At 46.0% G+C, this 26,977-nt stretch overlaps 1 protein-coding gene across 2 annotated transcripts; it reads left to right on the top strand.

Annotated features, from left to right (window-relative positions):
- The first annotated feature begins 3,126 nt into the window (after nt 1–3,126).
- LHX2 (LIM homeobox 2) lies at nt 3,127–25,476 on the top strand. Of its 2 annotated transcripts, none has more exons than XM_015644573.3 (5): nt 3,127–3,354; nt 6,097–6,302; nt 6,939–7,321; nt 15,840–16,045; nt 22,503–25,476. In XM_015644573.3, exons 1-5 carry the CDS (start codon nt 3,127–3,129, stop codon nt 22,788–22,790), a joined length of 1,311 nt encoding a protein of 436 aa, XP_015500059.1. In that variant the 3' UTR covers nt 22,791–25,476. The 2 variants fall into 2 exon arrangements, with proteins under 2 accessions (XP_015500059.1, XP_015500060.1); XM_015644574.1 differs by having other exon boundaries at nt 6,100–6,302; nt 22,503–22,961.
- The last annotated feature ends 1,501 nt before the right edge of the window (nt 25,477–26,977 follow it).

Here is a 26,977-nt window from a genome sequence, read left to right as displayed (position 1 = left end):
GGTAGCTGGGTGGAAGCTGGTACCTCATTATGTGGTTGGTCTGTTTGTCTGGTAGGTAGCAGATGGTACTGGAGATGACGTTACCAAGAGAGGCAGGGTAGAGAAACTCAAGACCTGTGATTTGTTCACCTGTCACCTATAACAAAATACAGGTTAAAAGACTTTATTATTAGCTGCACCATTTTTTTAATGAAAAAACTCTCATTTCAAATGAGCCTGTGTTTCATTCTGAAGACAATTTTGCTCCAGCAATTTTTCTGTGGCTCATTATTTGAAAGTATCCTTGATTTTATTCTGAACAATGTAAATGTCATTCATGTGTCAGTGTGTACATTAGCAGCTTTATGTTTACATTCTGTTACTCTCCTTGTGTTTTGGTAGCAAGGGTTGGATGTCTTCTTGTGTTTGTATATCCATTAGAAGAAAATCAGAGATACCCTGTGAACTGGAGGCCATGCCATACTTTTTCAGTGTGCTCTTGGTATTATTGGTTCCATCCACTGAGGCAATTCTGTAACATAAAATACTGTAGTTTAGTTCTGTTAAATGCCTAAAATCTTTTTGATAATTATCAGTGTCATATAGAGTGTACAAATTCATGACCTTTCTTAACTGCAAAAAGTCTGTAATCAATTCAGTAATAGGGAATTAATCGTATATTAATTAATGGTATGAAAACGTCTGAGGATAGTACGGTACACAGCTGTGGGTAAGGATATCTGCAGCATTGCTTGAGCAAAGGTGAGCCAGTGCTGTCCCACGCGGGGTCCGTGGTATCTGGTGAGCAGTGATCCACAGCTGCTCCTGGAGGCAAAGCTCCCAGCACAGACGGGGCTTGGAAACGTCTCGCAACTGTACGGAGGAAGGGAAAGATGATTTTATCAAGATAAATACTATACAGAGCTGAATGGTGCTGTAGGATCCTAATCTGAATTCAAACATGAACTTCCATTGTTTCCAAGGTCTGATTTTAGGACAGACTTTGGATACTTCCCACAGATGCCAAATTAGCTTGCATTCTGTATGGTTTCTGGAGGGGTCTTGTGGCTATTTGATATGCATTTCTACAAGAGACACTTTGTTCTCCTGTGTGACATGCAAATGTCTTTAACTACTCAGAGCAATCCCAACAGAAAGATGATAAAAAGCCTTAATAATTGTAAGAATGGAATGCATAAAACCAGCAAAGTTCGGCTGTAAACAGAAAAAATCCAGTTTTAGCAAGGATAATCTTAACTGCACTACACCTGTAAGAGGCAAATCGCTCTGTCAGAAAACAGCACCTGATGGGAATGAGCAGAGTGATGTAATAATTCACAGTCACGGATGAGGCGGCGAGTCTCATGATCTCAGATGTGCATTCAGATTTACCTTCCGTTGTGCTACCTTTGCTAACATAATTAGAAGTGTGATATTTGACATCTTTAGTACTAATTAGTCCTTCCTCACTACCCATCTCCTGGATAAATATTTAGACATTGTGAACAGTCTCCCTGTACACTCTTTGTCTTTCCTGGAGACTTTCTGAAGCTTCTCCTAAAGTTCAGAGACCTTCCTGGCCTGGTTTTCTTACGGTCTTCTTGGAAATGAGAGATGCGAGAGGCCTTGGTTTGTGGAAGGATCCACAAACTGGAGTGACTCAAGTTATTATATTCTAGCAGTGAATATTTTTCATAACGAGGGTTATTGGGCACATTCAACTAGTCATAAATATTTGGGGTATCCGCGATCTCGGAGTGCAAACAAGCTCCTGAAGGCCTCGTTCTCTCGCGCTGGGGGAGTTGTGCCCCGCAGCCTCTTCGGCTCGCCATGGCCCGACATGTCGCGGACGGTCACCGGGCGACAAACGGCGAGCTCCGCGCGGGGCCGGGCCGCTCCCGAGGCCGCGGAGCGAGCAGGACGCGGCAGCGCTCGCGGTGCCCGGGCGGCGGGGACAGCGAGGGACAGCGGCCGAGTATAGTGCAGAGACAGCGAGGGACAGCGGCCGGGTATAGTGCAGGGACAGTGCGGGAATAGTGCGGGTACAGCGAGGGGACAGCGAGGGATAGCGGCCGGGTACAGCGAGGGGACAGCGAGGGACAGCGGCCGGGTACAGCGAGGGGACAGCGAGGGAACAGCGAGGGAACAGCGAGGGGACAGCGAGGGATAGCGGCCGGGCACAGCGAGGGGACAGCGAGGGACAGCGGCCGGGCACAGCGAGGGGACAGCGAGGGGACAGCGAGGGACAGCGAGGGACAGCGAGGGACAGCGGCCGGCCCCGAGCACATGCCGGCGGCCCGGGCGCGGCGCAGCCAATGGCGGCGGGGCAGGACATGATGTCAGAGGGGCTGTAGAAAAGGCGCGGAGCCCCGCGCGGTCCCCGCGCTGCAGAAGCGCCGCTCGCAGCTCCGCGGCGGCTCCGGCTCCGGCTGCGCTCCCTCCCCGGGCCCCGCGGGCCGCGCCGCTTTAAGGACAGAGGGGGGCCGCGAGTGCCCGTCCCATCTGGTGCCCGTCCAACTCTTCCTCCTTCCCCTTGGCTTTTTCTTTTCCCAATGAGCTCCAGCGGGCTGGGGGAGGAGCGGGGGAAGGAGCAAACTTTGCCCCTAAGCTGCCGCCGCTGCCAGCCCTCTGGACTGTGAGTGCGTACGGTGGGCATCCGCCCCAGCAGCCCTGCAGCACCAGCCTGCTCACCGCCTGCTGCAGCCTCCCTCTCCCTTGCTTTCCTCCTCTAAATTTCGCACAGTACGATGTAAGGGGCTTGTCGTAATTTTTTTTCTAATTCTTATTTATTTCTCACCGAAGATGGTTTGATTTTTTTTTATATTTCTACTATTTATTAATCCCTCCCAACCGTAAGCGTACCCAACCTTCTGCCAGCTGGGCCAGAGCATAAAGCCTGGGACTGCACCTGGGGCAATGAGCCCTGCACTGAAGAAGCCTCCTAGAGAGATGTGCCGGGGCCGCGCAACAGACTAGATCCAAGCCCCGAAGCTTACACCACCAGTTATCCCCTCTCCCGCATCCCCTCCTCCTGCCTTTTCTGCACCCCGTCCCTTGAAACCTCGGATCACTGCCTGCGCCGCGCTCCGAAGAGCTCTGCCGGGGGAAAAACCCGGTGCCCAAGGAGAGACGGGGCGGCCGTGCTAGATGCATGGGGGAGGGCTCCGGTTAATGCAAGTTCTGGGCTCCTGCAGGGACCCCGACAACTGTCAACAGCAACAGCAACGCGGGCCCTCCTCCTCTGCTTCCTCAGCGATGCTTTTCCACAGTCTTTCCGGCTCGGAGATGCACGGGGTCATCGACGAGATGGATCGGAGAACCAAAAGCGAAGCACCGGCCATCAGCTCGGCTATAGACAGGGGAGAAACGGAAACGGTAGGAGCCGAAGGAATGGGAGAGTCATGCACCCCCCTAAACATACCAAACCCCTCACAGATAAAGCTTTTCCCCTAAAATAACAGATCGGGGGGAAACGTTCGCGAAATACTAAATCAGAAGAAAATTAAGCATAAAGGCACCCCAAAAGATTAAATGAAACCGTGGGGAAAGACATGAAACTGTTAATTATTAATAATATGCATAGTAATAGTAACGCTTGGGTGAAATGAACGGTACTGCTCTAGTGAGAAAACAGATAGACCAGCCTTTTGGTAGCGTCCAAGAACTCCTTCCCTTCCCCCAGCCTGTCCGGCCTTCCAAAGTTTTTAGGAAGAGGCAAAGTGTGGTTTTATACCGATAACATTTTGGCACAGTGATTTTTTTTGTCTGCAGAATGGAAGCACAAACACCAAAAAATCCAATTCTGTGTTATTTTTCAGGTAGGATGCCTTCCTGGAGATAGGCTTTATAGCATTTATTTAAGAAGAAAAAAGCCAAACACGAGTGTCTTTAAGTTATGGGTTTTAAAAAATAATTAAAATATGTAGGTTTGTAAACATGGCAAGCAGAACTAGAAGATATGTCTCAGGGAGACGGATGGATACGAATTTTTATAACTTTACCACATTTTATCTTGTCTGCTAATGCGTAGTCCTTGTATATTAATACACTTAGATAATAAAAAGATGCATCCGTCTAACTAGAATTAAGCTGGCAAAGTCGAAGAAATTTCCCAAGTGTCTTAAGTGATTGAACAATTTCTGTATACTTTTTTTTTTTTGTTATGAAATTACAATTCTGAAGTGAAATTATCTCATACGTTGGTTAAATGCTGTCTTGTAAACTGATACAGGCATATGCAAGGAAGATCCGTTCTCAGGTTTTCAAACTTCATCAGTACGTGTTCTTTCTTATAATGTTATGTGAAATTTGCTTAAAGGTGACAGTGAGTCTATTTAATCTTGAAACACCGGCTGGAAAACGGCCTTTGTACTGTAAGGGTGGGATGCGATTTCTAATATAAATGGTTTTGGTTTTCTTTTAAAAAGTGAATATTTCTCCGTTACAGTTAAACAACATCCAATGACCTATACTGGAATAAATATAGTGGCGTGATAGTTTTATATAACTATATATTGTCTATATGGATACACGTGTGTATATAACAAATAGTGGCTTGGAATACTGGACCCTTGAATACCATTTCTAGATCTCAGAATATATTTGTTACTGGAAAAGCAAAGTAGAAAAAAATCGTTATTTTATTTAAAGTGGATTTACAAGGAACTACTTCTGTTATAAAACGATCCCGACTCGGAGTTCAGTTAATGCCTTACAGAAACAAGCTACCGGTGGGTTCCTGTGACTAACACCAGTGGAGTGCCAGGGTTTTGTTTGTGTGGAGTTCTCCTAGTGGGAATGATGCGGTGCAAACGGGAGTGCTCACAGAGATGGGAATTTGTGATCCCCGCAAGCACAGAATGAAAGCAATGGGTTTGGCATGTGCTGGAAAATCAGCCTCGGTTCCTTTCGATTTCCTCCGATTAGCTGTCTTTGCTTTTGCTTTGCGCGAGGATTTAAGGCTCTAGAGGAGGTAAAAGCAAACAAACAACTTCTCCCCCGCCCCGAACCAAAACAAACTGCGTGTTGGGCACAGCTGTAAGGAAATGTTTCGGGTTCCCGTGCACAAGAACAGATCCTCCGTGGGCTTTTGTGCAAAGCGGGTAAGAGTAAGTTGGGACCGAAGCGGAAAGCAGCATATTGCAAGGTCTGCCCCAGACGCTGCTCCACCGAGCCTCCTCTCCCGAATGCTGTTTTAAGGTGTCTGCTGAAATAAATAAGCATGCTTAAACGGTTACGATATTTCTCCCTCTTTCTTGTTCGGTAGAAGTTGACAGGATATGTATGAATTCGGGGTTTTTCGAAGGTTTCGATTGGATTGCGATTTGACACTAAACTATTAAATTATATAGGGCTTATATTTAGTTTTATTGCATCCAAGTTTATCCCAGCATAATCTAACGTGCTTTGTTTTGTTTTACCCACTCTTATTCCTATACATTTCCCACTATTTCGTTTTCCCGATAAAACATTCTGCACCTCGGATCTAGTTTAGTAACGCTCATCTCCTCCGCAGCTTTATTTACTGATCCCTTTAGCTCTTTGGGTCACAGCAGATCGCGATCCGTGTTGTTTGGAACCAGCTTGCAGAGAGCTGTGTCTGCAGCACTGTGACTATTGGGGGTTTGATTGTAATTCATTCGGAATTTTATAGCTGGGAAAATCCACACAGAGACACGCTCCACATACATGCACTCACAGACCATTAAGTATGCAGGCATTCTCAGTACATCCATAGTAATAAATTTTCAAATGAACTATCTGCGATTTGCCCTACTCTGTTACTGTTGCGCGTGTTTATTGAACAGCATCTTTTCTTGGTTCGAGACTGGAAAATCCACCAGAAAAAAAAAGTTCTGGGTCTGGCCTGGAAGCCTCTTCTAAAAGCCAGTGTGTTTTTCTGTTTGTTTCGCCCGCTTCCCCGCCTCCTCCTGGGAAGGTGGGATGTGCCGGGACCCTGGGGACCGGGCGCGGGGGCCGATCCGGGTGGCAGCTCGGAGCGCCCGCTCCTCTGCCAGGAAAGCAGCAGCCCGGCCCCGGCCGGGCAGGGGGAGGGGGGAGCCCAGCCGTGCTCAAGAGTTTCTCCCTCGCTAACGGTCTGTAATTGTTTTCCCCCAGCAGACCATGCCTTCCATCAGCAGTGACAGGGCTGCCCTGTGCGCCGGCTGCGGGGGTAAAATCTCCGACCGTTATTACCTCCTGGCTGTGGACAAGCAGTGGCACATGCGCTGCCTGAAGTGCTGTGAATGTAAACTCAACCTGGAGTCCGAGCTCACCTGCTTCAGCAAGGACGGCAGCATCTACTGCAAGGAGGACTATTACAGGTACAGCCTGCCCTCGGCCGCCAGCCGGGGACGGGGACACTGCCCGCCTCTCCCCCCGCTGAGCAGAGACTCCCCCGTCCTGACGACGCTGCGGAGGGGATCCGTGGGCTCGCGTGGGGCAGGCTGTGAGCTCCTAAAACCTCCCCCTGGGGAGGGACGCTCGTGGTGAGGATGAGTCCCGTGTTGCCGGGAGGGAGGCACGGCCTGGGCACAGCCTCCCCCCAGCCTGCTTTGGCCACTGGGGCCTTCACCAGGCGTGCCCTGCCCGGCCTCCTGCGCTGGCTGCGGGGCCGGGGCCGACAGCGGGGCCGCTCCTCGCCCGCCGCCGGTGCCTCCTGCGGCCCGGGGGTGCGGGCACATTCGTGGCCCGGGGGTCGGTGCCTTTTTCTGATGAGGTCTGGAGGGGCGGGAGCTGCGCTGCGAGCTGGGAAACGGGACAGAATCTCCCCGCGCTCCCGTCCCGGGATGCCCGCCCGGCTGGGCTCCGCAAACGTCCCGGCTTTGTGCCGCTGCCCCGGCCGAGCTGGACGGCCCCGGGACTCGCAGCCCTTTGCCGCCCTCCGGGCAGAACCCATGAAGGACGGGGTGGGGGGGAGTGCACCTCTCACCGTCTCCTCTGGCCTTTCTGTTTTGCAGGAGGTTTTCGGTGCAGAGATGTGCGAGATGTCACCTGGGGATTTCTGCCTCCGAGATGGTCATGAGGGCCAGGGATTTGGTATATCACTTAAATTGCTTCACTTGCACCACTTGCAACAAGATGCTGACCACTGGTGATCACTTTGGCATGAAGGACAATCTGGTGTACTGCCGCCTCCATTTCGAGACTCTCATCCAGGGGGAGTACCAGGTGCATTTCAATCACTCGGATGTAGCCGCTGGGAAGGGCCCGGCTTTGGGAGCGGGCTCTGCCAACACTTTGGGACTGCCTTATTACAATGGCGTGGGGACTGTCCAGAAGGGGAGACCCAGGAAAAGAAAAAGCCCGGGGCCTGGAGCAGATCTGGCAGCCTACAATGCAGGTAAGAGACCCCCACCTTCCCCCAGAACAGTTCAAATGGCTTGTTTCTGTTCACTTCCAAAGGGGGATTTCCGTTTATTTTAGCTTAAACTGTTAATAATAGTTTAGCTGCAGCATAATTATTGAGATCAAGTGCTGTCAAACTGCAATTACAGAAGCTAATATGTTAGCATTTTTCACTTCAGCTGGAAATAAAATGTTTTGAAGCAAGGTCATCTGGTTAAGGGGGGGAAGAGGGGGGAGTGCAGCCTGAAATAAAATCTGGAAACCAGAGATTTTAAGTTAGCACTTCAGAGACCGGTGAATTTTCTTTAGTGGCTACACTCTAAAGCTGCTGATGGCTGAATTGTTCAGCCCTGCCCTGAGCTCTCGCACCCCAAAGTTTTGGAAGGAAAGAGAGAAAGAAAGTGGCCGTTTCCCGAGGCCCTGGAGTGGGAGGCGGCCGGGGGTGCAGGGCTGGGTGTGCCCGGGCAGGGGCCGTGGGCAGCAGGTGTCTGTGGGCAGCGCAGAGCCCGCTCACACGGGGGCAAGTTCCGCTGGAGTTTTGTTCATCAGACGTGACTCGGAGAAGAGTCGGGAAATTCTCAGCATCCCCTTTGCAGCCCATGGCTGCCCCGCGGCACAGGTCCTGCCGCTGAACCGACCCCAGCAGCAGGCGGAACGGCAGCGACCCTGGCAGCAGCCGGGGCTCTCTGTATCCAGCAGCAAACTTTCCGACGTGTTTCCTCGTTTAACCTCCCCACCGCCGCAGCACTGTAATTTTACAGGCAAAGGAATTCGAGCAATCTCCTGCCCCCCCTCCCCCCCCCCCCCCTCCCCCCCATCCCCGCTCCCCTCTTCCCCCCACTCCACTTGTCCATGTAGCTGCCACCAGAATGGCTGCCATTCCGGGGGCTTCCTGCGCTGCAACGGGAAAAAAATGCTTGGACAAAACAAAATTCTTAGATGTTGGTTTTATTTGAGGATTTGGAGGCAGAGGTGGGCTTCCCCCCAGTCCGGCGTTTCCCGAGCCGGGCGCTCGGGCGGTCCCGCCAGACCCTGGGCACCGAACTCCTTTCTCTGGGTCCTTCTGTGCCTCGGTGCCCTCTGCGCTTCTCCGCTCGTCCCAGCCTGTTTTCTCTTTTAACCTACCTGGTTCGGACGCGTCCCGTAGGGCGCAGATTTGCCTTTAACATGTTCTTCTCTCCTGGAGAGATCGTTCGGTAAAGGCCAAGTTTGCTGCGGTTTGTTCCGAGCCGCATCTCTGCGTGCCCCGACAGCTGCGGGCTGCGCCGGGCGGCTGCCGCTCCTCCTGCGCCGGGAGGAGGAGGAACGGGGGGAGGAAGGCGCGGGGGGGACACCGAGAAGTTCAGGGATGGCGAGGGGCTCGGGCTTCGGGACGGGGGAGGCAGCCCGGGAACGGGAGGCTACGGGTGTTTTGCGCCTAAAGAGAGTAATAGTGACGAAATGGGGTGGTTTGCACTGAAACAATAGCGACGAAATGGGGTGGTTTGCACTGAAAATGGAAGGGAGAAAAGGCGCATCTCTAACCGGCAAACGCACCTCGGGAACAAAATTGCCAGCTATTATTGGTTGAACTAATTGCTGAATAATTTGGAAGTAGTGCAAAAAGCAGTAGTAGTCCCAGTGGTGAAGGTGGATGTAGTGTTCTCGCGAGTAATAGTTCAGCTTTAAAACAGTCATCAAATATGCATCTTTCCCGTTAAAAAAGTCTCCTTTTAGGGGGGATTAGCTTTTAATTGTCCTTCCGCTGTCTCCCTGTGCAGGGCAGATGTTCAGATTCAAAGGACCTGTAAACCGAATCAGCGGCATCTGTCCTGGATGGGAGCACAGCCTGAGAAAGTCTCACTGCTCCCTGACTTCCTAAAGAAAGCGCTTTTAACTGCATTTTGAAAAATTCGTTTACAAAATAATTGCCGTCCAATTTTTTTTTTTTGTCTTTTAATCGTTGTTTAGAGCGTGCAACTGAAACTTTAGCTATCTTCTTTGAGTAACCTTTGGCTTCTTTGCTTAAGCTATTTATCTGCTTAACTGTTTACTAGACCTATAATCGACTAATTTATGCGGTAATAAGTGCCATTGATCTTGGAAATCAGACTGGGTTGCTCGTTGATGTAAAATTCCACGAACGAGTAAATTATTGCAAAGCCTTCGATTTTGTGCCTTTTAAAGAGAAACCATTAAAAAACGTTATAGTTTCTCTTTTTACTTTTAGTAGAACTTGTCATTTCCTTCTCAGAAATGCACAAGAAATGCACAATGTTGTCCTCTGAGGGGATCTGTTCCTGGTGATTTGTGTAGAATACTTTGTGTAAATAAATCTACACCCAGAGGTGGTGGGGAAAAGGGGACCCATAAACTTGGCAGAGTCGAGACTGAAATAATTTTGTAAATTGCAGCAAATATTCATCTGCAACACGAATTAGACCGACTTTTTTTTTTTTCCTACTTAAACGAGGCTTCGTTTGCAGGGGGATGATGGGTTTAGATGTGGATAGAGCCTGACAAGTGGAAAATAGCTTAGAAGGATGCTGAAACTTCAAAAAGATTTCTTTTTCTTTTCTTTCTTTCTTTCTTTTTTTTTTTTTAAGTGTGTTCCTGTGATCATAATTTCCTCCTTCACTTGTTGGAATGGAGTTTGATGGGTTTTTTAGGTCAGTAAATCAATGGCTGAAAGCTTGCTGAACACAGAAGCACCTGTAAAGAATTTTGAATACTCCCTTTGTGAATTAGACCCCAAACCTCCCACAGTCTGCTATGTTTTATTCATTTGTATCTAGTCTGGCTTTAAGACACTAAAATATCCTGGAAAATGACAGATGTATTGCGCAAACTTGGGGCACGACGAGCTGATAAAATACCCATAATCTATGCAAACAGCCAAGATATTAAGAAACGCTTCCTTCCTTTGCTAGCAGGAAGATGTCTCGTGCTTCGCTGCGAGGGTGACGGAATATCCAGGCTGGATAGACATCCTCGGCCGATGGGGACTGGGGCTGGGGGCGGCTTTTTGCCGGGGGAGGGGAGGCGAGGCTGCCAAGGCGCCGATCCAGCTCCCGGCAGGCTCGGGGCAGCGCCGGGGACGCCTGGAGCTGACCCTCTCAAGTGGCTGTGTCAAAAGTGGTTTGAGTTTTTTCCTGACAAAAATGCGAAAAGTCTGGAAAGTTTTGAAGAGCGAATCTCTCTTTCCTCCTCGTTTCCCTTGGGACTAAAAGCTCACAAGGAGCTTCCCTGTGACTGTGACAGAGCGAGCAGACGGGAATCGCAGCTTAAAATCGGATGTCTTGCAGAGATTTCCTAGGAAAAATTAGGGTTTACCCCTTTCCCCCCGTCCTCTTGCTTCTCCCCCTTCTCCCCCTCCTCCCGGGCCGTGGTCACCTCTCGGGTCCCCGGGCGCATCTGGCCCCTCCCAGGGGGCTGGGGTCGGGGCCGGGGCAGGAGCAGGGGCTGGGGCTGGGGTCGGGGCTGGGGCAGGGCGCCGGCATCGCTCCCGTCCCGCAGGGCAAGCGGGGCCCCGGGAGCCCGCTCCGTTCCCCGGCAGAGCCCCCTGTTCCCCGGGAGCACCCCCCGCTCCCCGGCAGAGCCCCCCGCTCCCCGGGAGCACCCTCCGCTCCCCAGACGCCTGAGGGCCGGGTCCGTGGGGCAGGGCGGGCAGCAGAGCCCCTTCCCCCGGCGGGGCGGGCAGCGAGGAGCCCGGCCCGGCCGGGGCTGCCCGGGTTAATCGCGGCGCTCAGGGACTGACCGCGCACTCGCACCGGCCATTCAGCGCCATTCAATTGGCTTAATTGAGGGGAAAAACCCTGGCGGCGGTTCCTCCCGCGGGGCCCGGGCCCCACCGCCCCTCTGCGGCCCCTTTGTTCTCCCGCCCCGCGGCCCCGGCCCGGCCGCGCTCCCCCCGGGGGCCACCGCGGCCGGGGGGGCCGGGCCTCAGGCAGCCCCGGGGGGCACCGGGACGCGCAGCCCCTTTGTCCCAGGCGGCCGGGAAAGGCCGGAGGAAGAGGGCTTCTAATCCTGCTCTCCTCCGTCCTGGCCTTGTGATGCTCGGGCCTGGGCTCCTTAAGACAGACTGCCTTTATCTCCTCAGAAACACCTCTTGAAATGTCAAGGTTGAGGCAGCGCTGCCATGTCTGTTGCTCCATGGCTTGGCTCCTTTTAGTGCCGCCAGGCACCTCGGAAGCAGCCAGGGTCCCTTGACTGCTCCCGGTGCCGCAGCTTCACCCCTTGTAATTCCTGTGGTGAGAAGTTCAGGAATCTGCCTTCTCTTAAGTGTCTTCTCCCTCCTCCAAATATGACTATGGCTGTTCCTGTCCCAAGTACCACTCAGAGGGCTCTGTCTCACTTCTGTCCCCTTTGAGGATATGGGTGCCACAAAGTCCTCTATACGCTCCGACCAAGCTCCAAATGCGGCTGCACCCCTGCCCGGTCTAGTTAATCACAAGTTCCCTCTCCAGGCAGCAGGAGGTTAAAACACCCCCTTGACTCCGATTACAGGAGGAAAGGGGTGTAAGTTCCTGAGCCACTATCGAGAGATAATGCACACACAACGTGTCTCTTGTTTCATCGCTCCTTCAGAATCAGGATTAGTTTTCTTTCTTTTGGCATAATCTAACATGTCAAGCACAAGCTACTAAGAGCAAAATTTCCCCCAAAGGAAATTTCTCTTTCTCATCTTCATGTGCTATATCCTTAGCAACCTACTAACAACTAAGCACACACTTTGCCCCAAATCCCAAGCCATGGGGGGCTCTGAGGGTGAAGCAATGTTCCCAAGTTCTCCTCTAACAGACTTTGTTACAAAAGCACTGGCTCCGCCTGCTTTACGCTCTTGCTGCTGGGTTTAGGGGGGTGTTATGCATTAATCTGCAAAGGGTATGTTGGCTACCAATATCATAACATTTTCCTCTTAATCTGTAGGGATGAAGTGATGCTGCTCATGGACATTACCATCCTGTGACCAGGTGGCCCACACGGGGCTGAGGGTGCGTGTGCTCCCACTGCTGCACCATGAAGGGTGTGGGGTCTGGGGAAAGGCACGGGGCTTTAGAAATGTTCTAGGGTCAAAAAAGACACTTGGCACTGCTTCAGAATTTGTTTTATCAAAAAAATAGAAGTGAAACACTCATTAATTTAAGGCTCCTCTATTCGACTGGAATTCTACCAATAGTATTTCTGAAATCCCAGCAGGAGCCTGAGATACTGCAATGGAATGGAAATGTTACATATGGATAGTTCAGCAATTCCTTTGGGAGATACACAGGACACCACAAAAGAACAGGGAAGACAGTGCCTGAAAAACAGAGGGTTGCGTGAGGAGCATGTACAGTGTTAGTTTTACACCCTGATGCCTTTTGCAGAAACTCCTCAGCTCTTAAAATCTCCACTTACACCCTTGGCCTGTTCTGAGTGTCTGTGCCTGCAACACCCATGGACATTGCAGATTCTGTGAGAGATGCAGATAATATTAGACTGAATAAAACAGCCTGTTGAGGATGGTGCCAGGAACCACAACCAAATAGAAGAGGGGAACTGGCACCAGCTAGGGCTATTTATGTCATATTGGGTGATGCCTGAGAGTAGCCAAACCACTTGCACCCGACAGCGAACAGCACACACCCTCATGCACTTTCAAAATCTGTTCTGCAACTTCCAGCGTAGACAAGGACATTTTGCCACTCTCAAATGGTACATGTTTACTGTCATTTTAATATTATTTTTACTTAGTAGGTAATGAGGTAAAATTATGAGAAATTCCAAGAGTAAGTTGTTCCTTTTCCTATCAGGGCTTGATGAAAAGCTGACACCCTCATTCCCTTCTGGGAGGGTTTAGAATCCTCGGACTCTGGATGTATCTCATTCTCTATGGGACAAGTTAAAACCCAGCTCTGCAGCCCTAGGCTTTGTTTTGTTGCATATTAACAGGAACCAGACCTCAGTCCTGCAGACAGATATTCTGATGCATTTCCTCCTATGTCTGTCTTGTTTTTTCTTGGAGGGTTCAAAAGCCTCTAAGATGACGCACAAAGGTCTTTTCCATTACCAATATCTAAAATTCTTTGGGTACGTTTTAAAAACAAGTATGACTTGGTTTTACATATCCGTAACAGAATTTTCTTTGAGCATTATTATATTATTTATCCCAGTGCTCTTTATCTCAGGAATTGTGGCTATGAAGGAGACTGGAGCACATGCAATGACTCCAGATGGGCAACCAGGTCTCAGATCTTAAACCCAAAAAGATTTGGCCACATCCCAAACAGTTCCATTACTACTCCATTGTTACTCTCTCTCTTCAGCTACCTTACACCTTTTAAATTCAGGTGCTTGCAGTTTTCCATGCTGCAGGAAAACAAACAGAAATGCTTCTTATGGCCAAAATTTGGCACAAGATGCGGAGGTCTGGAAAGGATTTATACAAATATATGCACATGCACGCACACACGCACACAGACACATTTCTGTAGACAGTACCATTTTTTAGGTGCTTTTTAAATTACAGGAGTACAGAAACACACAGAAAAGTTTGAGGCTTTGGACACTTTGGGCATATTTGTTAAACAAACATGCTTTTTTGGGCTTAGAGATGATTTTTTGCAGGCCTTGCTCTGTTTTGTGCCACAGCTTTTTAGCAGGTTTTGAAAAGCTGAGGGTTGTAAAGCAGCTACTGTAGCTGCTGCAAACCTGTTTAGGGAACCTGTATGCATCTTTACTTAGGAATCCCAGCATCTTATGTGTGTTTTTTAAATCTCTTTTTAATACATGCCTGTCAGAATGTGTGTGTTTTCACTAGGGCTGAGACCCATTGATGGACAGCGTGAATTCAAGTAAGAGTATAAAGATAGGTACATGTTCTCACTTATAATTAAACTGCAATAGTGGACAATTGAAAACAAGCCTGTTCATGTGTTTAAGAAACTTACCAACAATTCACATTTTAAAAGAATTTTTTGGTCAATTTTCACATGCCGTGTAGAACAGATATAGTGATTTTTCATTACTTTTAGCATAAAACTTTTAGGAAATTAGGAGGAACTTGTAGATATTTGGACAGGAAAAGCTAATTAACAACAGTTTCTCAGAGCTAATATTCAGTTATATTCCTAATTTTTACTGGATATAAGCTCAGCCTTTAGTGTTATTTTAAGAGGGTTTCTATGGTTTAATGTATGCACAAATAAATGAAAAACTATTTTTGGTCTATAAGATTATTTTGCTTGGCATTCAACATTTAGTACTAATTGATCATTTTTACAGTGTTTGTTTCTCACAGACCTTCTTCCTGAGCTTGATTTCTGCAAGTGTATCAACCAGTGTCATTCCTTGATTTCAAAAGGATATGGCAGAAGTGATCATTCAAACTAGTATTTGCAAGTGCTTTTTTTAAAATGGAAATATAAACATATAAATAATTAAAAAGGTTTTTCATTTGGCATGCCAGTGAATATGTTGTATTAACAGCTTTATTTCTTTAGCTAGTCAGATTATAGTCATAATTTGCTGTCTGGTAGCCACAAACTTTATTTCTTTTATAGTGTTTCATTTAATGGTCTCCCTTGCACTCTACAGGGTTTAGTTTGATGGAGGAAATAATTATGATTTTAACTAGTCTGTTCCATTGAGATTTAAGTGGGGTGTATTGTGCAGCTCTCTTTGTGTGTTACACTGCAATTTATGGCGATACCAAGTACAGTAAAACGCTTTACGGAGTTGAGGACAGCTACTGTCCTCCCACAGAAAGTGGAAGAAAAGTTCTGTGGAGGTGGAGCAGAGGAAAAAGGAAACAGGGCTGACATTTTAAAGGCCACAGAGGGGGAGGCCAGGGTCCTTGCAGGCTGGTTGTTGTAAGGGAATGGCTGGAAGGTGCAGAAATATGATCCAGCTGTGCCCAGGTGGGCAAGAGGCCAACGGCCCCTGGGCTGTGCTCGGCCCAGTGCTGGCACTGCTGGGGCAGCTCTGGGCCACTCATGGCAGCAGCGACACTGAGGGGCTGGAGTGTGTCCAGGGAAGGAGTGGGGCTGGGGAAGGGGCTGGAGCAGCTGAGGGAGCTGGGAAAGGGGCTCAGCCTGGAGAAAAGGAGGCTCAGGGGGGCCCTTTTGGCTCTACACAACTCCCTGACAGGAGGGGACAGCCAGTGGGGTCGGGCTCTGCTGCCAGGGACAGGACAAGGGGAAACAACCTAAGGCTGAGCCAGGGGAGGCTCATACTGGATATTAGGAAACTTCTCCAAAAGCAGAGGTGAAGCCCCTATCCTTGGAAGGACTTCAGAGCCATGTGGATGGGGCACTTGGGGACACGGGTTAGTGGTGGCCTTGGCAGTGCTGTTAATGGTAGGACACGATGACCTCAGAGGGCTTTTCCAATCTAAACTGCTCTACAAATCCATGAAACGGAGCAAAGACAGGTAGGGCTTGTGCCAGTACATGCTGTGGTGTGTTATTTTAATTGCTGCACTCAGGAAAATTGCAAATAATATTGGTTGTAGAGCAAGAGATTTACAGGCCTCTTCCTCTTGTTGCCTTAAGCTTTAAGCTGCAATGAAAACGATGGTGACCACCTGGACAGAGACCAGCAATACCCCAGTAATCAAAAAACAAAGCGCATGAGGACGTCCTTCAAACACCACCAGCTGCGGACAATGAAGTCATACTTTGCTATTAACCACAATCCTGATGCCAAGGACTTGAAACAGCTAGCTCAGAAAACCGGCCTCACCAAAAGAGTTCTTCAGGTAAGAGCCGATTTTGCCTTGAAAAATAATCAAAATACCAATTTTATATTTAAAAAGCCATGGATTTGCTGTTTTTCAAGATATTCTTAACTATTTATACCTTCTCTGAGACTAAGTTAATTCCCAAAAAGTATGAGAAGAGCTATTTATTTTCAGTTTCTCTAAAGCAGATTGCTTGGGTTCTAAATTTTATGAGAGTTGTGAAGGTTTGGGGCCCTGCTTGTTTTCCTGGAGTTCTTTAATTCTGATGCATGTTTTAGCTTCCAGGCTGCTGTAAAAAAAAAGTTACTTATTTTAGTTAGTGTGCTCACTGTAAATAGAGAGCTTTTAGTTTAGAAATTTGGAAAACATGTCAATGTTTACCTTTGTAAGAAATTAATCAACAGTTTGAACTCATTTTATCAGGACAAGGAGGAGGGCTTCTTGTTCATAACTGAAATGGATGTAAATGAAATTTTTCAAAAACTTTCACTCATAGTTTAGTAACTTAGAATGAAATGAAATTGCATTTTAAAAGTTTTTTCTTCTTGCTCCTGGGAACACACTCCATTTGAGCTATTATGGGAAGAAAAGAGAACAGTATTCATTGGTTCAGCTGCATTTTAATTTATAGTTCTGACTCAAGAAGTCAATTTTAATGAGCACTTACCCAAATGCCTATACCTAGAGATAAACTTGGGCATATAGGAGCCATGGCATTCCAGGATTTATTGCTGAAAGTTTTAAATGGGTCTTAATTGTAGAAAAAGGATTAGTGACCTTCCTAGAGACAGGTAGGGCTACGAGCCCCATCCTGGGAAGCATCGTGGACAGCTCTCAAGTCACAGGCAAGTGGAGAGCAGGAGACAGCTACTGAGGAAAACTGAACCCACTGGAGGGATTCTGGAGCTTACAGAGCTAACACCTACCAGAAGAAGGAAAAAAAAAGTTTTGTAGGCTTCCCAGTAAAATGACAAACAATATGTAATGATTTCTTGGCTATGTTCTCATAGCTGGTTTGTTTTTCTGAGGCTGATTTGCTGTGGAGGAACAGATTCCTCTGACAGAGAGTGAACATCCCAGCACCTGATGTGGTGTCTCACAGCAACTGGCCTTAAACCACACACATGGCTGAAATAATCTACTGCATTGGTCTATCCTTAGATTGACCCTTCTCCTCTATTTTACCCTCAGAATTTAGACACTTTGGTAATACCAGGTCTGCCATTTACACCTGAATTACCTGAGAAACTGCACACCAGTGTCTAGGAAGTGTCTGTCTCTCAATCATCTTTCTGTTCTCTCTTGTCACTCCACACCAACTTTGACTTCCATCTCTCTTTTCACTGAATGGGTCTTCCCTTGCATCTTTTTCCAAGTTCCATTGTCTCTGTTTCTTCCTATTCAGAACATATTCCAGATTGGACTCCACCCCATTACTCATCTGTTCCTCTTTCAGTTTCTTCATTGCTTCTTCATTTTGTCTTAAACATGTCACAGTTTGCAGTTTTAATATGCTTTCTGGTTCTTCTTTTGTTTGTTGCAGAACTTTACAATTCCACCAGAGTTTTGTTATCGTTTTGGTATTTGGTGTTTCACTTCTTTTAATTTCAGAGTTCGAAGCTCTTTTATGTCCACGCTCCTTTAGCTGCAGTGGTGGAAGGCAGTAGTTGGTGATGAGGATGTTCCCTGAGGAGGCAATTCCAGATGCTTTGTCTAGTATCACTTGAGTTTTCCTGCCTCTTATGAGCACTCTCTAGTCATGGATATTTTGTTTGAAAATTAATTTGGGCCATGAAACACAAACTCGTATTTCATATATTTTAGAACCTTTCTGCCCAGTTGGTTTATCTCTACCTGTGAGTGACAATTAAGTTCACATATATGAATTTTAGGATTGCTCTTTGCTGGGAAAACTCATCATGATGTTGGTTACTGGGACAGTATCACTTTTTAATTCCTTGGAGCCAGAAAGACTGGCATTCCATGTGTGTCACTTACTGAGCACAAAGTGATTCACTGACACTGTGGGTGGAAGCAGGCATCACCAGCAGCAGCCTGTCCCACGCTGCAGAGGTGTTTGCACTCGCAGGTGTATGTGCACACTTGCCAGGAGCCAGAACTCTGCCACGCTCCCTAAGAGGTGTTTGTGAGCTCTGGGGTTTTCTGTGTGTTCACATCTCCATTCAGCTGGTGAAGGATCCAGGCTCTGTGGGCACATATCATAGAATTTATTTTAAGGGGAAATGCAGGGCAGCAGATCAGGAATCAGGAGAAAGGTATACTTCCTAAACACACAGAGCACAGCTCCTGGTGATCTAGGGAACAGCTGTAGTGCCTTTGCTGTAAAGACAGCCCTACATGACATGTAATGAGGGGACTTGGTAGATGAGCAGAGGATTTGAGGATTTTCTAAATGCTTTATGATACTGGAGTTGGAAGCTCTGACTGATGTCTTTGCTTTATATACAGTTTGTCAGCAGCTGCATGTGTGCAGTGGTGGGATGGCCTGGAAATGTAACACTCTGCTTCTCAGAATGCATTTCCTTCAACACCTTTGTAATGCACACTGTTCTCCCGAGGCAGCCACATTAGAATTTATACACATAACAAACTTACTTATATTTTATATATTTAACACCTATTTTTATTTTGTTTCCTTCAAATTTAACTTTACATTTGCAATTTAATTCCTATATCTCTTGTACTACAGCTGGGGAACACAAACCCTTTATTGTAAGCTATCATTTGTAATTAATGGCCCCAGTTAATTGTGGGCTAACTAACCTAATGGACATAAATGCTGCTCTTTGGGGAACTGATCTTTCCTTCTGTGAGTTTAGAAAAGGAAGGTGAAAGTAGATACCCCTGAGGAGGTGTAGTGTGTTAGCTATAGGTATGTACCTCTTCTCTCTCCAGGGGTCTAGAATAAGATTATCCACAGCTTAAACATTTTAGGAACATAAAGCATCATTTTTCAGTGTGTGTCTTGGACATCACTTATTTTTTCTTGAATCAGGCCCCAGTAAAGTTGCTACCAAAACCCTACAGGGATCACTGTATGCATTTGGACTTTCCTGATCCAGTTTCCAGTAGTCAACAAGGCTACAATATTTCCATCCCACGGGGGGACCTGTGCTGTCCTTTGCTGAAGGTTTGCTTTAGGCTGCAGGCTCTTCCTGAGCCCCCATTCATTAAACATCTCTTTGACTGTACAGTTACTAATTACAGCAGAGTCATCACAATGTGTGTGCAATGAGTGAACACAGTCTGCTTTGTGGTATTACATTGCCTATATTTTGTTTCTCCACTTACTGGTTAGTGAAATTCAGAAAACCTAAATGTCTCCAGGTAGCTGTGTGAATCAGCAAAATTGGGTTTAAATTTTTGTTTTTAGAAGAAGCTGTTCACACAGCTAATATGTAACAGATGCAGCCATGGAGGTGTTACAAATCAGGAAATAAAGTTATCTAAGGTGACGATCCCATTAACTTCAGTACCCAAATCCCTCACAACTCTTAATGTGTTTATTTTCAATACCCCCCCTATCATATGGAGATGTTATTTTATTCCTATTTGACTTGGTGGAGACAAAGAATTTGCTCCACAGATCACTGAAGAGGGAGTGCAATATTTTCACCTCAGTAAATGTTATTCTGCCTAACTGCTGAGTGCCCAGCTCCACGCATGCAGCCCCGCTCACCGGAGTGTGGGAGCAGCAGTGCTGGGTCTCACAGCTGCTTCTTATTTTTCACTGGGAGTTTTGGTCTGCATTTTCCCCTTTGATTTGAAATAGCTCAGCCTTGTACTGATACAGTTGGACAGAAACCCACTAAATACTTCCCAGTGATTTTGTTTATTGCTCAGTCCTGAAGGAATTGTGTAATTGATGTGAGCAAAGTCCTTCTGGAAGGATTCTTTCAGTTCTGTGTGTCTGGGTGGTTATTTCTGCCATCCCCTTCCAGGTGCACGGCCTGAGCTGCCCATGGGAGTGGCAGGGCAGCCCCAGCTCCAGCCCTGCACGCCACTGTCCCTGCTGGGATAATGGGAACAGCCCCCAGGGACAGGGAACAGCCCCCAGGGAACAGCACTACTCCTCTCTCACCACTTTCTAACACAAACACCTTGCTGAGGATGTCAGATCTAAAGTACATGCCAGAATGTCACTATAGTGGAAAGAATGTTATCCCTTCTATCATAAGACAAGCTGTTTTCAGAAGGCAAATAATTGGATGTATTTTCAGTAATAATATAAATATTTATTATTATACAATTTTAAAGAGCCTTGTTACCATTAACTGATTAACCTTGACAATATTCCAATAAGGAAGGAAGGAAAGCAGTCATATAATCTCTATTTTCAGATAATACTTGCAGGATTATATGATATTTTCAATGTCTAACATGAATTACCACTAATAAAGAGACAATGAACCATGTTACATGTGCAGCTCTTGAAAGCAGTGTGGGTAGTCATTGGTAAGGGCAGCTGTGCTCAGGTTTTTGTATTAGTGGAAGATGAAGGGAAATCCATAAACACCAGGAATCTTGCTCACTTTACATATTACATGTTTCCAAAAAATACCATGGAGCCTCTTGCCCTGGTAAGGTTAGTAGCAGTTGGACATTTAGGAACAGTGTCGTGTTTCTCATATTTGGGACTACTGAATATAAAAATATAGATATTTTAATGAACATAAATGTGAAATTGTGCAGAAGTAGGTGTATCTACAGCTGGCCAACTGATTTGTCTGTTCTGTTTTAATTATGCCATGGCTACACGAACACACTTAGTGACAGCAGTCAGCTCCAAACTCCATTTCATGGCTGTTATCCTTCATACAGCTGCCAGAAGATATTTTAAAGAAACCAAACCACTAAATTATTTTATGGAACAAATAGAAATTATCTCTACCTGAAAGATAAAAAAATCCTATAAAAGTTCCAATTGCTGTTTTTGCTGTTCCTGAGCAGTTGAGTCTTTGTGGTTTAAATGAGCAGAACAAAGTGATTGGCTTCACTCCCAGCCCCTGCACACAAGGGGCTCTGAGCAGTCCCACCAGAGGACACTGCTTGGGAATGTCAGCAAAAACATCACTTTGGGGTTTGCCCCTTTTTCACCACATTGCTGGTCTGTAGCGGGGTCACTGACATACTGGGCTCTTATAAAGTCATGGGAATATTTTTACCTGTGCTGGTTTAAGAGAACTTTTGTATATGAAACCGATAAATAGCCTTTAAATGAAGTATTTTAACAAAATTAGCGCCAGTATAAACTGGTTTAATTCGGAGCTTTCAGAAGGAAGGACCTGTAGGGATGTGATTTATGCATGGCCCTGGAATTTGTGTTTGAGGATTATTTCCTTGTGGCATTCCCTGGAGAGAGTGTGAGAGACAGGGTGTGCACATTAAAGACCTTTGGCTGGGGCAGAAAGCTTTCCAGGGAAGGAAGAGTGTTCAACAGGGGGAATGTGCAGCTGGAGCATCCCTAGAGGTGAAGGAGGGTGGAGAAGGGTGAAGCAGCCGAGGCAGGTCCATCAGCGGGGACTGCAGTGGGAGCACCCCCAGCTCTGCCTGCCTGCCTGCCTGCCTCCCTCCCTCCCTCCCTCCCTCCCTCCCTCCCTCAGAGCCCATCCCGCACAGGGCCAGGCAGCTCCAGAGCCAAGAGCAGAACCTCTACATGGGCTGCTGTTTCCTCAGGAGTCCCACACACTCACCTTCCCTGTCCCTCACTCCGAGAAGCAAAGAATGCAAGAAGTAGAAACCTTGGGAAAAAATTCTGTGTGGATGCTATTCCTACTGAAATCACAGTTTCTGATGTAAAGTAGGTCTTTAATACCTTTCCAAACCCTTTTCCCAGTGTTATTCCAGTACTGAAAACATTTGATAAAGAAAATCAGGAATAGATGAAGCAAGCTGAAGCATTTGAGAAAGAATAAGAGAAGAGGAAGAAAAATGGGCAGTCCCTTCCAAAGAGGGGAGCGCTGCAGGCACTGGCATGTGAGGGAGCTCCAGGGGGAGCAGGAGCCCGTGGGAGGGCAGGGTGCCCTGGGCTGTGCCGGGAGAGCTTTGGTGGGAGAGGGACATGAGATCCATGGGGGGAAACTCCTGATTTTGTGCTCATCAGGTGCGTGGTGTTTGCCACACCCAGACCAATGCTGCTGGGACCGAGGGCTGTTGAGGATTCTGCATGCTGCCAAATTTCCAAGCATCATTTCACATTCTCTGTGCAGCCAGACTGCCAGCCTCCATCCCTAGTCCACTCCTGGCCCGGGCAGGCTGTTTGCAGGGATCGAAGGAGAGGGAAGAAGGAATATTTTGCAGGCAGAGTCTGCTTCTCATGGCTAGGACTATTTTCTAATGTTACCAGCAAAAACATCTTTCCCAATTCCAGCATTGATGAATTTGTGAATATGCTTTTGCATTTTTAAACACTGCAGGTCTTTAAATGCTACCCTGTTATATTAAACTATTTCAGGTTTGGTTTCAAAATGCTCGAGCCAAATTCAGACGGAACCTCTTACGTCAAGAAAACACAGGGGTGGATAAGACTTCAGACTCAACACTCCAAGCAGGGACCCCTTCAGGTCCTGCCTCAGAAATATCCAATGCCTCCATGAGTCCATCCAGCACTCCCACTACTTTAACAGACTTGACTAATCCCACTATGCCAACTGTGACGTCGGTCTTGACATCAGTGCCCGGAAGTCTTGAGGTTCATGAATCTCGAAGTCCTTCACAGACAACTCTTACAAATCTTTTCTGATGACTCTTTCTTAATAATTTCTTTAAAAAAGAAATTATTCTTAGCTGAAATTCCAAGTGTATTTTAATAGAGGCTTTGAGCAACTGACTAACCACAATTAGGATCTCTCCTAAAAAACAGAAGGAAATGTAGTGTTCTGGTATTACGGAGTATGGACTGAAGAATAACTTGGAAGATCTATTGCAACACAACATTTGTGTAACTGTACAGTTTTGTGGACTGAGCAAGGGAAACAGCAATTAATTTAAGTTGGCTAAAGCTTCTGTATTTTCAAAGACTGCCATGTGCCTTATACACTGTTTTATCTACATTCTTTGGATTCCATGTCCACTTCTCTCTTTTTCTCTCTGTATATTTATGACCAGGGCAAAAATGTTAAAGAGTTTGTTACTTTGAATAGTCCTAAGCCTTTCATTGGTTGCTTTGTTGTTTTAGAATTTTAAGGTCGAAGTCTGTTCAAATACCAGAATTTGTAAAATCTAACCAGTAATAAAACCACTTATGGAAACTACTTGGTAATGGCTGCAGTTACATTTAACATTAGTGTCACAATCGAGGTAGGCTGACTGGATCTAAAAGGGTTATAAAAATGCACTTCCAACACAGTGTCTGCCTAGGAAAAACCCTAAATATGATGTACACATTCCTCTGGTTCCCAAAGCATATATGGGTGAGAAATCCAGCTTGTACAACAGTCTAGGTATCTTCATTGTAGAGAAATAATGCTAGTTGCAGGTAGAAGTTATCAGATAGTGTTAAAACTCAAATAGAAGAACTACATTTCATTTTGCTGCGTGAAGGAAACCTGACTTTGGTCAGAATCTTGCTTTTGTGCAAGGTGTGGCTTGTCCAATGTCCTGGAGGAGGCCAGTGGGGCTCCCACAGTTGGGTGGCCACAGCTGGTCCATCAGAGGTGGACACTGCAAAAGGTTTGCCCTAGGAAAAAGGCAGAAGTATTTCAGGCTATTTTACAACACTGGTAGGCAAAGTTAAGGCAAAATTATGTTTTATAAACTTAAAGTCTTAAATTTTTTGTAATGCTTTGAAGGAATAAAAAGCCAAGGAAGAATATATTATTGATACTGAAAGTGGTTATTCCTTTAATGATTATGGACCTTTCAATACAATGGAATTCCTTCTCCCCAAAAATCTCTGCAGAATATAACTCATATTTTGAGGTCTTTTCCTATTGTTTTTAAAGTTGCTTTTCTGTAATAAAAGAAATACCTCAGCAAAGTTTAAATATGTATAAGAACGAGTCTACACTATGCTGTTTGCCCAGTAGGTTTAGAGTTTGGAGTGCTACATAAGATGCAGATGGTTGCTCCTTTTCAAACCTGTTCCAATCAGTTCTTTCAGTCAGATGTTGGGTTGTACTGGCCAGCTCTATAAAATTAATCCCTCATTCCCATTGGATCAGAATTACTAAAAGATTATTCCAAATAAACAGCAAGATAGATGCCAAGATTTGTGTTCTCTGCCCTTCTCAGGGCATTGAAGATGATTCTGTAGGTTGGACTCTTTCCTAACAGTGTTTTGGTTTCACAAGTGCTGCATTTATTCAGCTTTCTGAGCTGCAAATTCACTATTCTTGTGCAAGCCAAATTCCTATTGAGATCAGGGAGAGATTTCAGAGCATGAGGACTATGGAATAGAAAAGCTGACATAATTAGGTCATTTATTAACCATTTTTACACTTCAGCTTAAAAACACCCACAGGTGAGCTCTGGGTAAAGCAAGACAGTCGTCCAAGATGGGAACTAGGTGAGATCTGTGAGAGGGATTGGGGTCTGGTCACTGAACCCAAGGGTGGCAGGGTCCATTGAGTGATGAGACATTAAAAAAGATCATTTGTGTTGAATTTATAAACGTTACAGGTTTATCCAGGACATTTTTCCTCGTAATCCAAATGTCTGATAAGGATGTTGTGCTGGTTGGTGGACTGTAACAGATACATATCTGCCTTTCAAAGCTGTTTTGACACTGAGATTCTGCTGTTTGTAACATTTTGTTCATTGTCAATCACTTTGGAGATTTTATTTTTTTTTTTACATGCTAAGCTGGATCTTTTCTTGACTTAAAAGGCAATTCTGGTCCACTGTTAAATGGTTACAGCCCATAATTAAAACTCTGTGTATTAACCTGTGAACAGTTTAAAGATTCTGAATCCTGAAATCTGAAGTGTTATGGCAAATGTAGCGGAGAACAATTCCAATGGTTCTTTAAAATTGTACTGCTATTATTTGTGATCTTGTATCTTAACTACCTGAATCCATGTGGATGGAAATACCTTTCAAATCAATTCTCAATATTGCCTTTTCAAACACCTGACCTTCATGGAGGGGAATACTCTCATGTTAAACTTATCTGAAACCTATACGAGACAATTAGAGAAATTGTCTGGTTTAATCAAATCAGGGATTTTGCATATAAATAAGAGACAATATTCTATGTAGGGTCTTTATGTAGGTGCATTAGGATTCACTCTGGCTCCAATGACCTATGTTGTCCCCATGACTGTTTCAATCCTGTGGTATTGTTTGGTTGTTTAGAGCTTGTTGGTTTTGAATGCTGTACATTTTTTTACTACTGCAATCCTGATGTTTCTTCACATTCTTGTACAGTTCCACATTTGATGTATTAGTCTGAAATTCTGTTAAAAACATGAACAAAAATGGAAATGATATTTCTTTGGAAGTGTATTTTTACTGTATATCTAAGTTGAACTAGTTGAACATACTTCTTTACACTTTGCATGATAGGTGTGTAGTTCATTTTTTAAATATGAAAGAGACTTAATAGTAACTTAGAACAAGAATATAATGAAACTATACAAATATGGAAATACATACAATGATTTGCTACTTTTTGACTCAAGAAGCTTTTTGAAATACATTTTACCTAGTTTATTTAAGATAATGCAGATATTCTGTCTCTGAGTTCATACATAATACAGAATGTAAGAGGGGATTACGTACTAGAAAAACTTTTAGGTCACCTTGGCACTCACCAGCACACTGGATTATTCTTGTCAGACAGAGAAAGGACAATGAATTTTAAGAATGCTGAATATATTTTGATCTACAGCAGAGAGGGGTGAGATTGCTGCAAGTGATATGTAATCACAGCTTAAAATGTATTGACTCTATTAATGACTACATTTCATAAAACTTATTTTTTATTCAAATTACCTAAATTTGGGAAGACTGGGGATCATTATACTAATGAAGAAGCTGAATGTGTGCCCTGGAAGCTAAAGTCAATTTATCAAATATACTATGGATGCAGAAGGGGCCTCCAAGATATTTTGGTTTTCAGACTATCTTTTCCTTCTGGCTGTTTAAAAACCCCACATAATTAGGCTGCTTTACTATAAGTGTTTGCTATTTTTTGTCTGTTGGAAGGAAGCTTAGGCACCTGTAAGAACAATCTTCATCTAAAGGAAAAGGAGAAAAAGACACAAAACAAGAATCAGGTTTTGTACTTAGGTGTGATGATGGCAACAACGCCCAGGTGACAGAAAAGCTGTGTGTGTACATGCTTGTGGTCTTTAGGGACTCAATAATACTTGGAAAGAGGGCTTTTAATTGAAAGCAGGTGATTTATGATTTCTTTTGTTTCTAAACTCAGCAAGCCAGAGCTAATTACATCACTCTGTCACTGCTTTTTGAAACGCAATTTAACGTAAATTACCATTAGGAAGGGCCGTAATATCAGTGTGAAGAGGTAAGCCCAGAGTTTGGGAGGACTTTTTTCTGCTTTTCTCTGCTTCCCATGTCTTTAACCCTGGTTCCTCTCCAGGCTGTGCCACGGGCTGCAGGCAGCAGCTGAGCTGGTGTCCCCTGCTCCCTCCACACTGCCACGAGCCAGCCCTTCGTGCCTCCCACGGCGGCACCATCACCCTCCTCACCCCAACTCTCAGTGCAGCTTCTCCTGCTCCCACGGGGACTCACCCTTCTGAGCAAGGAGGATTTGTACCGTCCCTGCTAGCAACTGATCTGTGCCCAGCTGAGAGCAGTCTGTAGATGGAGTGGTCTGTGCCTTTCTGAGGTCCCTCTCACCTGCTTTTGCACGGGCTGCAGGTAAAACAGCGGGGAGCACACGCTGAACAAATCCCTGCCAGCACCAGAGCTGCCCAGAGACAGAGCCCAGCCCCAAAATTATTTCCACTGAAGCAGCAAATACTG

This window comes from Parus major, chromosome 17 (genome assembly GCF_001522545.3).
Source record: "Parus major isolate Abel chromosome 17, Parus_major1.1, whole genome shotgun sequence".
NCBI classification, from domain to species: domain Eukaryota; kingdom Metazoa; phylum Chordata; class Aves; order Passeriformes; family Paridae; genus Parus; species Parus major.
The sequence above is the reverse complement of the archived record's forward strand: the minus strand, read 5'-3'. Positions and strand labels throughout refer to the sequence as shown.

Excerpts from the sequence above, each read along its gene's own strand:
- LHX2 (XM_015644573.3), top strand. The coding sequence starts at position 3,127 with ATGCATGGGGGAGGGCTCCGGTTAATGCAAGTTCTGGGCTCCTGCAGG. Across the intron at positions 6,303-6,938 it reads TGCAAGGAGGACTATTACAG|GAGGTTTTCGGTGCAGAGAT; the intron begins GTACAGCCTGCC and ends TCTGTTTTGCAG. Across the intron at positions 16,046-22,502 it reads TCACCAAAAGAGTTCTTCAG|GTTTGGTTTCAAAATGCTCG; the intron begins GTAAGAGCCGAT and ends AAACTATTTCAG.